At 40.5% G+C, this 12490-nt stretch overlaps 1 protein-coding gene across 1 annotated transcript in view; it reads left to right on the top strand.

The window, feature by feature from the left end:
* SH2D4B (SH2 domain containing 4B) overlaps window positions 1-12490 on the top strand; it is a 1011831-nt gene that overhangs the window by 200059 nt on the left and 799282 nt on the right. Inside the window, exon 4 of the mRNA XM_078643357.1 lies at window positions 4907-4920. Coding sequence (XP_078499483.1) covers window positions 4907-4920 — 14 coding nt within the window. The remainder of the gene's footprint in view (window positions 1-4906; window positions 4921-12490) is intronic.

Genomic DNA, 12490 nt, shown 5'->3' with positions numbered 1-12490 from the left:
TTCTTATTTGCACATATCTGGTTCTACGACTGAACCACAGCGCCCCGTCGGACCAGCGGCTAACCTCTCCCCCCAGTGCCTTGAGACCCTAAGGGGTTAGTAGTCGCATTTTACAAGACATCTGATTGATTGATTTATACTACAAAATCTTTCACCTGAAGACACACCCATTGTGTCCACCTCTGTAAGTGTAAAGCTAAAGTGGCCAGATGAGCTGACTCTCATAAAGTCCAGTTCGCTAATTGTTCTTTTAAAAGGAATCTTTACGACGTAATGCAGAATAAGTGGTTCAATTTTTAGCAATAACTTTTTTCCTTAAAGATTCATGTAATAAACAGCGGCACCATGTTATTAATGTATGAAGTTTGAGTTCATATGCAGAGCTTGAAAAGAGTAGCACGAAAATATAACTGAGGGGGCATTGGTTGCGGGTTTCCTATTTAGTAACATCTGCTTTATTTCTAACGAACTTATTTTAAATACTTTTTTACAGGTGTAGACTATGCACTCCATTTTACTTTTATTTTAATTTGCTCAGTTTTATGGTATGGAAATCACTTATGGATTGCACAGGTTATGAGAAGAGGAGAGCAAAGAAAAGGAGAGAGGGGCCGTGGAGAAAAGGGAAATGGAAGAAGAGTGTAAGAACAAGTGGCGAAGGAGACAAGGATAGTAAAAAAAAGGGGTCAGAAGAAAGTGGTGAGAGTGGGAAGCAGAGGTTTTATGGTCAGAGGAAGGAGGAGGAGAAATACTTAGGGAATGAGAGAAGAGAATGAAAGGGAAAGTTGGGAAAGGACAGTATGTGAGGAAAATGTATTCTAAAATGCTAATTTATCTCTATTGTTCCCATCAAAAATATTCTTGGGTGAGAACACTCCTAAACCTCCTTGCACCTGTACGATCTGTGCAGCATAAGGGCTGCTATGACAACAATTTCCAGGGATGCTTTTGGTTTCCAGTCCAGCCCAGCATATCATAAGAAAAAATGGACAGGGGTATAGTGTAGCTTGATGCTTTATGATTAGTTGAGAGAGAGCAAGATATTAAAGTCTCCTGGAGTTTGCATTTCTCTCATGGTAATACAATATTTGCTATTTTCTCTGATTTACCACTGGCAGTAATAGTAGCAAGCAGCAGTTTGTGAAGAAGGCTATGTGTCAGAATTTCGTCCGCAGAAATATTGTCTGATATTAAAATTGTGTCCTAAATTGTATTGCCAAACACATCATCTTATTGGGTTTACACTTTCTATTATTAACTCCAGTGGGGCGATATTTTTGCATATGATATTTAGGATACAATGTTAATGTCAGACAATATTCTGACATTCTTATTCTGGTACCACACCATAGAGAGATCATTTTGAGTCAGGTATTTGCATGAGAGTTGCGCTATCCAGTTCAGTGGCTTGGTGTCAGGAGGTAACGTCACACATATGCCCTCATTCTGAGTAGTCTATTAATTATGTGGGGCCGGTAACTTCAGTTACCAGCCCCAAGATCCTTTCACCCGGAGATTCCACCCTACAGATGAAGGGGCATATTTACAAGACAATGGCCCAGCACGGTGCCGCAAGCAAATTTGTTGAATCGAGCTGCGTCATTGTCTCAGTGCAGAAATGCATCATAGTTCCAAGAATACGGCACATTCCTGTATGCACCCCAGCGCCGGCGCAAACACAGCAGCTGCGCGCCAATGCAGGCACCCCTTACACCATGCGCAAGGGTAACACCAAAGGAGTATGCAGTTCCGGTAGGGTGGGTAAAGAAGAGAAGGAGGCTAGGTTGGTCAACACCCTTACTCGTTAGTGGAGTATGGGTATCTCCCAATTTGGGAAGTGGGGCCCTCACTCACCCATTTGGGTGTCATGCTTCATCATGGGGCTTGCTCCTCATAAGGCTGGTGCTGCATTGCCTGACGGGCACATTGTCGGAGATCTTGTTCCCAAGCCGTATAGGTGAGGTGCGTGTGAGGGGCCTAGTGATGTAGATATGAGGGTGCCTGTGTTGCAAGGATGAGTGTTGTCCTGCAGGAAGGGACACCTTCCTGCACAAAAATAATAATTAATGGCGTTTTGCTCCTCCAAAGTGTGGTGCAGAATGCAGCACACATAGAAAGTGCAAAAAACTAGGAGAAATAAAAGTATTTCTCCCTATTGCGCCATCCTTACGCCTCCCCGGGAAGGTGTACATTTTTTAAGCTGCCTTGGATTTACGATTCCTTGTAAAACTGGGTCAGTGTCAAAAAGCCATGGGTGTTGCTGATAACGCACACAGCTACACCCACTGCATGTCAGTTTAATGCTAAAAAACTGCGTCAGAGGGGACAACATTTACAAGGCCATGTTAATCCATGCTTAGTGGCCTATCGCTGGCTTGTAAATATGGAGCAGGATACTTCGACACCGGAATGTCACAAAAAGCGAAGCTCCGATAGCGCAGGGACCTTGTGAATGAAGCCAAAAGTCTCTGAGCGAGATACCAAGAGGAATGAATAATAAGTAAGGGATCAGGATCATAATAAATTAAATTCCTGGTAAGTTGGTAATTCCTAATTTCTAAGTAGACCCTTTGGGTCGCACTTGTAATTGACCCGCCAAACCTCCTTCGGATTCATCATTATCCTTATTGTAGCTGGGGAGAATTACCAGCCCCCTTGCCGGAGGTCCACAATGATTCTTAAAAAACATTCAGGAGCAAGATATGAAAATACCTTGGTTAATTCTGTGCAATTTGATAAAATCCCACTGAACATACTGTCTGCAGCCACATTACAGGAGACAGAGTGTCTGGTGACCAGTGATCTTTTTAAGTTACCATAAAGTTCCAACATATGTTCTCCATGAATGTTGTGAATCTTCTGTTTCCCTTCACACGAGAAATGCTTTTTTCTCCATTGAGAGATAATTCTAATTAAAAGTAAGGTTATTTTCACAAATTTTAAACCCAGGCAAGCTACAAAATGCAAGATTACGTTTTCCTATTCCAAGCAAAGAGCACTGGAGACCTGATTATGCCAGATGGGATAATTATTGCACCCAAAAATGTGTTCAGAATTTTTCAAAAGCAAGAATGATCTATTCCGAGTTAAACCTGAAAAGATGGGGCAAAACATGCAGATTTTGGTGCTTGCCTGTTCCAGTATTTACTAGCCATTTGTCATTAGTTATAATTCTGCAGATTTGACCTGCTGAAATTGAACAGGTGTCTGGGTTTTATCCCAATAAACATTGTACCATTTATAATTGTGTCCCCCCCCCCATGCAAAATGTTGTTTGTGCAGTGATCACACTTTATTGGGGCACTCGAAATAAGGCCTTAAGCTATTTTAGTGAATTATATCTTATGCACAGGCCATTTGCACAGAAGTCTTGATTTTCATGTGAACGTGGCAAAGCCAAAACCTCACAATTTCAGAGAAGTTGCAAAATTTTCAATGGACCATTATGAAGGTTGAAAAGTAAAAACTTCCCACAACCCACACCCAAACACCCCCGTATCCCCAGTTATTAGTTTGTTCATTGCATCGTAGACTTTGACTGTCTCATAGCGAGGCCTGAACAGGGTGTCAGGTACTCAATTGCCTTGGATATACTAATCTTTACTCTGTTCTTTCTAATTTCCTATGAGTCTGCTGCTCTGACCGTACACATGACGCAAATTCTACCACAGTATCAACAGATTCCTAAGAGTGTATCTGCTATTCTTTAATAACAGACCTTTTTGTCCAGTCCGTCAAATATTAAAGCCTCCACTGTTTTTGACCTTGAATACTAGAGACCGGGCCATTCACTAGAGGGCCCACAGGAGGCTTTTAAGCAAGCACTGCTCTTGGATGTTTTGCCGATCTAGCGTCCAAAGGATACCCAACGGGTCTTCAGGAGACATGAATCTCCTATTCAACCTCAGTATCTTTCCAACAACCAAATTCCAGAAATATAGCTAGCCTCACTTTACATCGTAATGTGGCTTTGCGGACACCAGGTTGTTAGGCTCACATTACCAGCAGAACAGATTCTTCAGACAAAAATTCCCAGTCACCAATGACACCCAGAAGGAATCCCCCAGGAAAGAAAATGAGATAGTGAAATTACATGATGACTTAGGGCCTCATTTATGAGGCCGTGCGTCACTTTTACGCCGCCGTTGAGCAGCGTAAAAAATGTGCCTTGTTGCACCATATTTACAAAGTGACGCATCTAGGTAGATGCGTCACTTTGTAAACCCCTGCGCTACAGTATACCTACACCAGGTATAATGTATGCAGGGGGGGCGTTCTGACGCATGAAAGGGTCATAGAAGTGACGCAGTGAAATCTATAAGACTTCACTGCGCCACTTCTAGGACACAAAAGCGTCAATTTCTTACGTAAGACTGACGCAGGCCCTTTCACATGGGGCTTGCCCCATGTGAAAGGACACATTGCTGGAGTTGCGTCACTTTTGTGACACACTCCAACAATGCGTCACTTTTGCGCCATAAGGATACGTCAGAAATACTGACGTGTCTGTAACTCCTTGCACCTTGATGCGTCATACTGTAAATATGACGCATCATTGGTGTTGCAAGGAGGGCGCAGTGAAAAGTTACGCATTGCTGTTTTCACGCAGCGATGCGGCACTTTTCATAAATGAGGCCCTTAGTCCAGAGGACAGTGAAGACCGCCATAGACATCCTGGCACTTCCATCTCTGGACAAGCTCGCATGAACATAGACTCTCAAACTATCCACTGGGTTCATGCACTGGCAAAAAGTTTAATGCACAGATTGGCAAAACATACTGTCCTAATCCCTGAGCGGAGGTGTTTGAGCCATATTCAGGGCTTAATTTCGAAAAATTATTCTAACTGTATTTTGATGCCAGATTCATTAGTGCTCAATGGTCTTGAAGAGTAAAACCTGGCCAGATGGCGTTAAACCTGTTGAGTGAGGTAAAACGACATTATGCAACTGGGTCTCCGTGCACCTTAAGATAGGCCTTGTCTATGTCAGCGAGCATTGCTTGGTCTCAACACACTTGTCATTTCATGATGAAGGTGAATTAAAACAATAAAATGTGAAACTAACAAATTTCAGCCCATTGTAGAGAGGTGCCGTTTATGTCAGCGTGAAATTCAAAGGCAATTGGCTGCAGTGGATTTTCTATATCTTCTTTGAATTTGGACAATGTCTGGTGGCCCAGAAAAATGGAATCTTCTTTTTGGCAACTGTTTGCAGGACAGTGTAGTTCCAGTTTACTGGTAGGTTGATTCATTATAGCTGCTTGCTCATCCCTCAACTGCATTTGCCTGAACAGGTGGCTACCTGAATACAGATATAATTTTTTGATCTAAGTGCTGCATCAAATTCTTTTTCTTCAAAGGACGGGGTTTCCTTCCATTTTTAAATTGCAACAGATTAACCATGGTTTATATAGTGTCCAAATTCTTGCTGCATCATCACTTTAATCGTATTTCTGAGTAAGAAAGATTTGCCTACGAAGCCCTGAGTCAATATTATTAACAGTTGGTTCATTCGGGTGCACAATATTTCTTATACTTTCTCATAAATAATGTAGAATTGTAAAGTAAAATAAACATCAGAATCCAAAAACCATCTGTGTATTTATGTACTATTTTATAAATTGTAGTCATTAATAAATACTTATATCATGTATGAGTTTCAAGATAGGCTGTACAAAAATTAGACTCTACAAAAGGTGAACATTCAGTGCAAGTGGTGACTTTTAGTGATCAGTGCTTACGGCGCAAGAGTGACCAACAAAACTATACAATTATATACAAAGGGAAATACAAACAATGATTTGACGTGGTCTATGCTTGTTTCAATTATAAAACTGTACACTGCAATTGTCAGTACTTAATACAGAATAATAATACAGCAGATCCACTTATTAGTCGACGTTTCAACCCTGGACAAGCGCACATGGGGCGTCACACACGGGTCTTCATCAGGACTGTGGGGGGACAGCAAACAGCCTACGTGATTTAAAGGAGATGTTTTGAGATTGGATTCTGAAAATAACTAAGGACTTCGCATACCTATATTAATCATGGCACTCACCTTCATGCCAACCCAGCCGGGTTTAAGGTAGAGTAAGAACTGTATTCATCTGTTCTGGTACAAAAGAAGCCCTAATTAGTGCTTTCATTCATTTGGACAATTTTAGTATTAATCAAAGCACAGTTTCCTTATTTCTTTCCTGTCGACGTAGCGATCAAATGCGCACCCGACGGTTAAAATTAGCGGCTTACCAATGTATGAAGGCCGAACTGAAAGGAATGGGGCATATATTTAGAGGTACTTCCAAAATTATGTCACTCCATCCAGTGTTACCAAAAGACACCTTTATATGGCTCACCTGGGTCTGGTAGGTGTTATCCTACCTAGTTGGTACTCAGTGGTAGTTAGGAACAGGGGTTACCAAACACCAAATGGAATCAATGTATTTTCACTATAATGGAAGAAAATACAGGGTCATGAGTTGACCGATAACAAGTGATTCTGGAAGGACAACTAATTCTAGCCCGTAGACGGATTAATGATCTTACCTTTTAAATTGAATATTTGAGAAGACGGATGCGCGGCACCGAAGGAGAACTAACTTCCAGAACGGCACGGCTCCAAACACATTTGCTTACCAAAACTCCGGCACCGCTAATATATGTCCGATGGCGCGCATGTGTGAACGCATGCGCCTCTGCTCGTCGCCGCGCGGTAACCATGGTGATGGGAGGGTTTGTGAATGGCATGACGTACCCACGTCAGCCGTCACCGGGCATGTTGGCAATGGATATCCCTATTCATTAGGACGCTCGGTAAACAGTGTTAACGGGTCTGCCCCAGTATGGCGATATTAGAAACAAACCACATTTGGACATCTTGATCCATATATGTGATGCACTTTCAAAAATTATGCACGTGTCCTCTCCCTGGAATGATGCATAAATGACAGTACAGGGCATGTTAGCAAAGGATATCCCTCTTCCTTAGAACGCTCGGTAAACAGTGTTAAAAGGTCTACCACGGTATGGCAATATTAAAAACCACATTTGGACACTTTTAAGCATACATGTTATACACTTTCAAAACATTCTGCACATGTCCTCTCCCTGTAATAATGTATAGATTACAGTACAGGTCATCAACCATATTGCAATGTTGGGCGACATATCACATTACATTAAGTAGCAATAACTCACACAGCATAACACGTTAATGTAATCATGAGGAATTTAAAGATATATTCTTCCAGCGTCAAATACAGTCACATCCTGTGGATCCAACCAGGGCAAAGTGATAGTGTCTTACAATTGTCCCATTTGCCTATTTATTTCTTCAGTCTCATTTAGTCCATTTCTCAATGAGTCTAACGAATGTATCCAGCGACACTCCTTATATTTTAGAGAGTGTGAAATGGAACCACCCCTTGGATTAGCATGTAGTTTTTCTAAAACCCACCACTTTATGTCTTGAGGGGTATGATTCTGAAGGGTAAAATGTTCGACAAGTGGTGCCCCTTGTGTTTTGCATTTTAACCTACTCATGTGTTGTAAAATACGTGTCTTTATTTTCTGTGTGGTTTGTCCCACATAGATCTTAGCACAGGGACACTTTATTGCATAAATTCGGTTGTTGCTATTGCAATTACTGAATTGACGGAGTCTGTGTGTTCTCGCTGCATGTACAAAAGTGTCCCCTTTTTGACAGAAGTAGCAGGCCTTACACGAACCACACTTGTAATGACCAATGATTGGTGGTAAATTCAGCATACTCCGAAGGTCTGGTTGCTTTTGTGATTTCAGATAGGCTTGTACCACTTCATCCCTCGCGTTCCTACCTCTCTTAAATGCAAAGATAGGTTTATCTGTAGTTTGTAGTTCCCCTGCCACTAGGTTCCAATATTTTGATATGATTTTCTTCACATCATTGCTTTTGGTGTTGTAGGTAGTTACGCACACAATGTTATTCATCTTTTCCTTTTTCTTCTTGACCTCCAGTAGATTTGACCTGGGACTGTACCATGCCCTTTTCTTTGCATGCTTCAGTAGACTTACAGGATATCCTCTTTCCTTTAGGCGACCGGTTAGTTCATCTGCTTCACGGAAGAAATCTTTTCTTTGACTACAGTTTCTTCTTAAACGGAGAAACTGGCCCAGTGGGAGATTGTCCCTCAGATTATGTGGGTGATGGTGACTTATACATCAGCAAGGTGTAACGTTCTGATGGCTTCCGATATAAGTCACAGTATAGCCTCCCCTCTTCCGTTTTGAAGGTCAAGTCCAGGAAGTTTATTGAAACAGTGTCACTGAACATTGTGAATTGTATATCTTCACTCCTCTGATTTATCCACGTGAAGAAATTGTCAAGTGTCACCTGATCACCATTCCAGATCATAATGACATCGTCAATGTATCTTATTTATTTATTTATTTATTTATTTATTTATTTATTTATTTATTTAACTTATATAGCGCAACAGCTACCCAACAAAGGGTTTCCCGGCGCTAGTGATTCAATAGTAGATAAGTGGACAGGCATATTAGATGTTGAATAGCCATGTTTTTAGGGCTTTTCTGAATTTCATATATCTCACCTCTGATCGCAGAGCAAGTGGCATGGCGTTCCAAAGTGAGGGTCCAAGGAAGGCAAAGGATTTACCACCCATACGTGCAAGTTTGGTTTTAGGGATAACAAAGTGATTGGCTGTTGCAGATCTCAAGGCCCGAGAGGGGTGATATAGACAGACTAGTTTTTGTAGATACTTGGGGGCTGTTTTAGTGAAGATCTTATGCATAAAGCATAAGGATTTAAATTTGATCCGATTCTCTAATCTCAGCCAGTGCAGTTCACGGATGTATTTTGAAGTGGGTGAGGAGATAGGGATTTTCCATAACAGTCTTGCAGCTGCATTTTGCAGTGTTTGTAGTCTACGGATCGTTGCCTTTTTTGCTCCAAAGTAGAAAACATTGCCATAATCAAGCCTAGATGTTATTAAGGGATTGATGACTGTTTTCTTGGTGTGTTCCGGTAGCATCCAGCAATTTTTTTTAGCCATTTTAATATTGCAAAGCAAGTGGCCGAGGTCTTCACAGCTTGCTGGTGCATATTTAACGAGTCGTCGATTATAACACCTAGATTTCGAGCCTGTGTAGTTGGGATGGGGAGAGTACCCATTTGCGATGGCCAATGTTGGGGTCCCCAGAGTTCTTTGTTTTTTCCCAGAACAATTAGCTCGGTTTTTTCACCGTTTAGCTTGAGAAAGTTTTCTTGCACCCACCCTGCGATCTTTCCTAAACCTATTTTTAAAATAGAGGGATTATCATTTCCGGCAGCGGAAAGAGAGAAGAGAAGCTGAGAGTCGTCAGCATATGAAAACATTTGTAATCCAGCCTCATCTACTACTTTAGCAGGCGGGCTCATGTATAAGTTAAAAAGTAACGGATTCAAAATCGAGCCTTGTGGTACTCCATGTTTAAAAGTCATGGTGTCTGAACAAGTGGATTGGGAGTAGACTTGGAACGTACGATTTTCTAACAATGATTTAATCCAGTTAATGAACATAAAACCACTGGGTATGGGCTCCCACAGGCATTGCTTGCCACACTTGTATAAAGAACAAAACAGTTGCAAATGCCACTAATTTTTCAAAATAAGCATTAGTTGAATGAACATACGATCGAAACAATATGTTTAAGTGAAATAAATTCCGTTTGTTTTAATCTTTATGCATTTTCATTTGAACACTTCTATTTCAAAATAATGTTTCAATATATTGTACAAATATTAAAAACCTGGAGTGCACAACAAATATCATATACAGTGATAACAAACTTGTTAAATATTTACAGTGTAATACAACTTGCTCACCATTCAATCTTCACTCATACACCACTCAATCCACTACAAACAAAACAGACTCACAACAAAACATAAATGATTCGAAAAAATTGCTGGATTCACTCTCCAGCAACAAAAGCCAAATTTTTTTTTACAGTCTATACAAATATTTCCTCGTTAATGATTCAATTATGAGTTTTTTAGGCTATTAACGGGGTCTACGCGTTTCGAACTACCATTCTTGCGTAGTTCTCTTCAGGACCAATCTTGCGCTCGACAATACAAGCTGGAAGGGTTGTGATCCCAATTTGGGGATTGATAGTGCGCTCGCGGACTGACCTGGCTCGCCTGTCTGATTTAGGCGAGGCAGGCATGTAGTGTGCAAAAGCGGTTCTGTTGCCTTTGTTTGTTTTCAATTTTTCGTTTTAACACTTCGAGTCTCAGTCGCGTCTGTCGAGCGCAAGATTGGTCCTGAAGAGAACTACGCAAGAATGGTAGTTCGAAACGCGTAGACCCCGTTAATAGCCTAAAAAACTCATAATTGAATCATTAACGAGGAAATATTTGTATAGACTGTAAAAAAACATTTGGCTTTTGTTGCTGGAGAGTGAATCCAGCAATTTTTTCGAATCATTTATGTTTTGTTGTGAGTCTGTTTTGTTTGTAGTGGATTGAGTGGTGTATGAGTGAAGATTGAATGGTGAGCAAGTTGTATTACACTGTAAATATTTAACAAGTTTGTTATCACTGTATATGATATTTGTTGTGCACTCCAGGTTTTTAATATTTGTACAATATATTGAAACATTATTTTGAAATAGAAGTGTTCAAATGAAAATGCATAAAGATTAAAACAAACGGAATTTATTTCACTCAAACATATTGTTTCGATCGTATGTTCATTCAACTAATGCTTATTTTGAAAAATTAGTGGCATTTGCAACTGTTTTGTTCTTAATCCAAATAATGGCAGCACCACAAATGCCTATAGAGTTGAGTGTCCGCATAAGTACCGCATGTGACACAGTGTCAAATGCGGCACTAAGGTCAAGAAGCACTAGTGCCACTGTTTCTCCTCTATCCATCAAGGCTCGGATATTCTCTGTTACACCAAGCAAGGTAGTCTCAGTAGAGAAACCCAAGCGAAATCCTGATTGGTGGGGAGGCAACAAATCATGAGTGGTAATAAATTCCGTGAGAGAACGGTGAACATGTTTCTCCAGAATTTTTGCAAAAATGGGCAGAAGGGATATTGGCCGAAAGTTAGATGGCAGGTTTGGGTCGGCATCGGTCTTTTTCAACAAGGGATTAATCATTGCATGTTTCCATTCATCAGGTACATGTTCTTCCTGAAGAGATAAATTTAAGAGATCGGTAATAACAGTCAGAGCTTTCTTATTTAATTGTTTTAGGACTGAGCATGGCAAAGGGTCTTTAGGCGAACCTGATTTAATCGTATTGAGTAAATCAACAACGGTATCGGGGTTAAGCATAGGCCAGTTTTCTAATGTGGCGATGGAGTTATTTTGGACACTAGGGTCTATTGTATCAATTTGGTTGTTCAGTTTATCAGGAAAGGTATTAAGATCATTCAGATTTGCATTTTGAGCTTGCTCAATGCCCTGATATATTTTATCCACTTTATTAACAAAGAAATTGGCTAGTTGATCACACTGTGTTTTATTGAGGTCTGGCGAGGTTTGTGAGGTATTTGAACCCGCCAACTCTTTCACAATTTTAAAAAGAGTTTTTGATTGGTTTAGGGCCTCTGTGATTTTGATACATACAAATTCAGCTTTGGCTTTACTACACATCATTTGGTAGTGTGTTAATTTAATTTTAGATTCTTTGTTAGCTTCTAAAGAATAGGTCTTCCTCCACTGACGCTCAGTATTTTTACATTTGGTTTTTTCTTGTTTTAAGATTTCGTTAAACCACGGAGCAGGGGGACACTGATTGTTGCCTTTTAACTTTGTTTTAGGTAAACATGTGATGGCTATCATGAGCCATTCTTGGACTGATCTCGATAAATCTTGTACCCTTAACTTGGTGCATGGTATATGATCTTCTAAAAAATTGTTGAGGAGGTTAATATCTAATTTTTTTCCACTTCCTAATAAGATGAGTTGGGGCCGTAGTTATGTCCTTATTCGACGAATGCACTTGAAAAGAAAATTTAATAGGAAAGTGGTCGGACCAGGGAATGGGCAGGGCAGGGAGGGTAACAATGTAATTATTATTGGAAAAAATGGGATCCAATAAATGGCCGGAGGTATGTGTAGGTCCCGAGTTTTTCAGAATTAAGTTAAGGGACGCTAGATCAGCAATAAGTTCTGTGGCATTTATACAATCCTCTTTTCCATACCTCGATGTTGTTGAGGTATGGATTTGAGTCTGAGTACAGATGTTCTTCCTCATATCGGTCCTTGAAGATGTTCGCCAGACTGGGGGCATATGTAGCCCCCATCACCACTCCCTTGCATTGGAAATAAAATTGATTTTCAAAAGCAAAATAGTTCTTTTTCAAGGCTATTTCTAGCAAATGGATCAAAAAAGATGTCGGTATCCAATGTGGTCTTATTCTTTGGTCCAAAACCTCTTTCATTTCCTGAATTGCTTTATCTTGAGGGATTGAGGTGTATAATGATGAT

This window comes from Lissotriton helveticus, chromosome 5_1 (genome assembly GCF_964261635.1).
Source record: "Lissotriton helveticus chromosome 5_1, aLisHel1.1, whole genome shotgun sequence".
In the NCBI taxonomy this organism is placed as follows: Eukaryota; Metazoa; Chordata; class Amphibia; order Caudata; family Salamandridae; genus Lissotriton; species Lissotriton helveticus.
The sequence above is the reverse complement of the archived record's forward strand: the minus strand, read 5'-3'. Positions and strand labels throughout refer to the sequence as shown.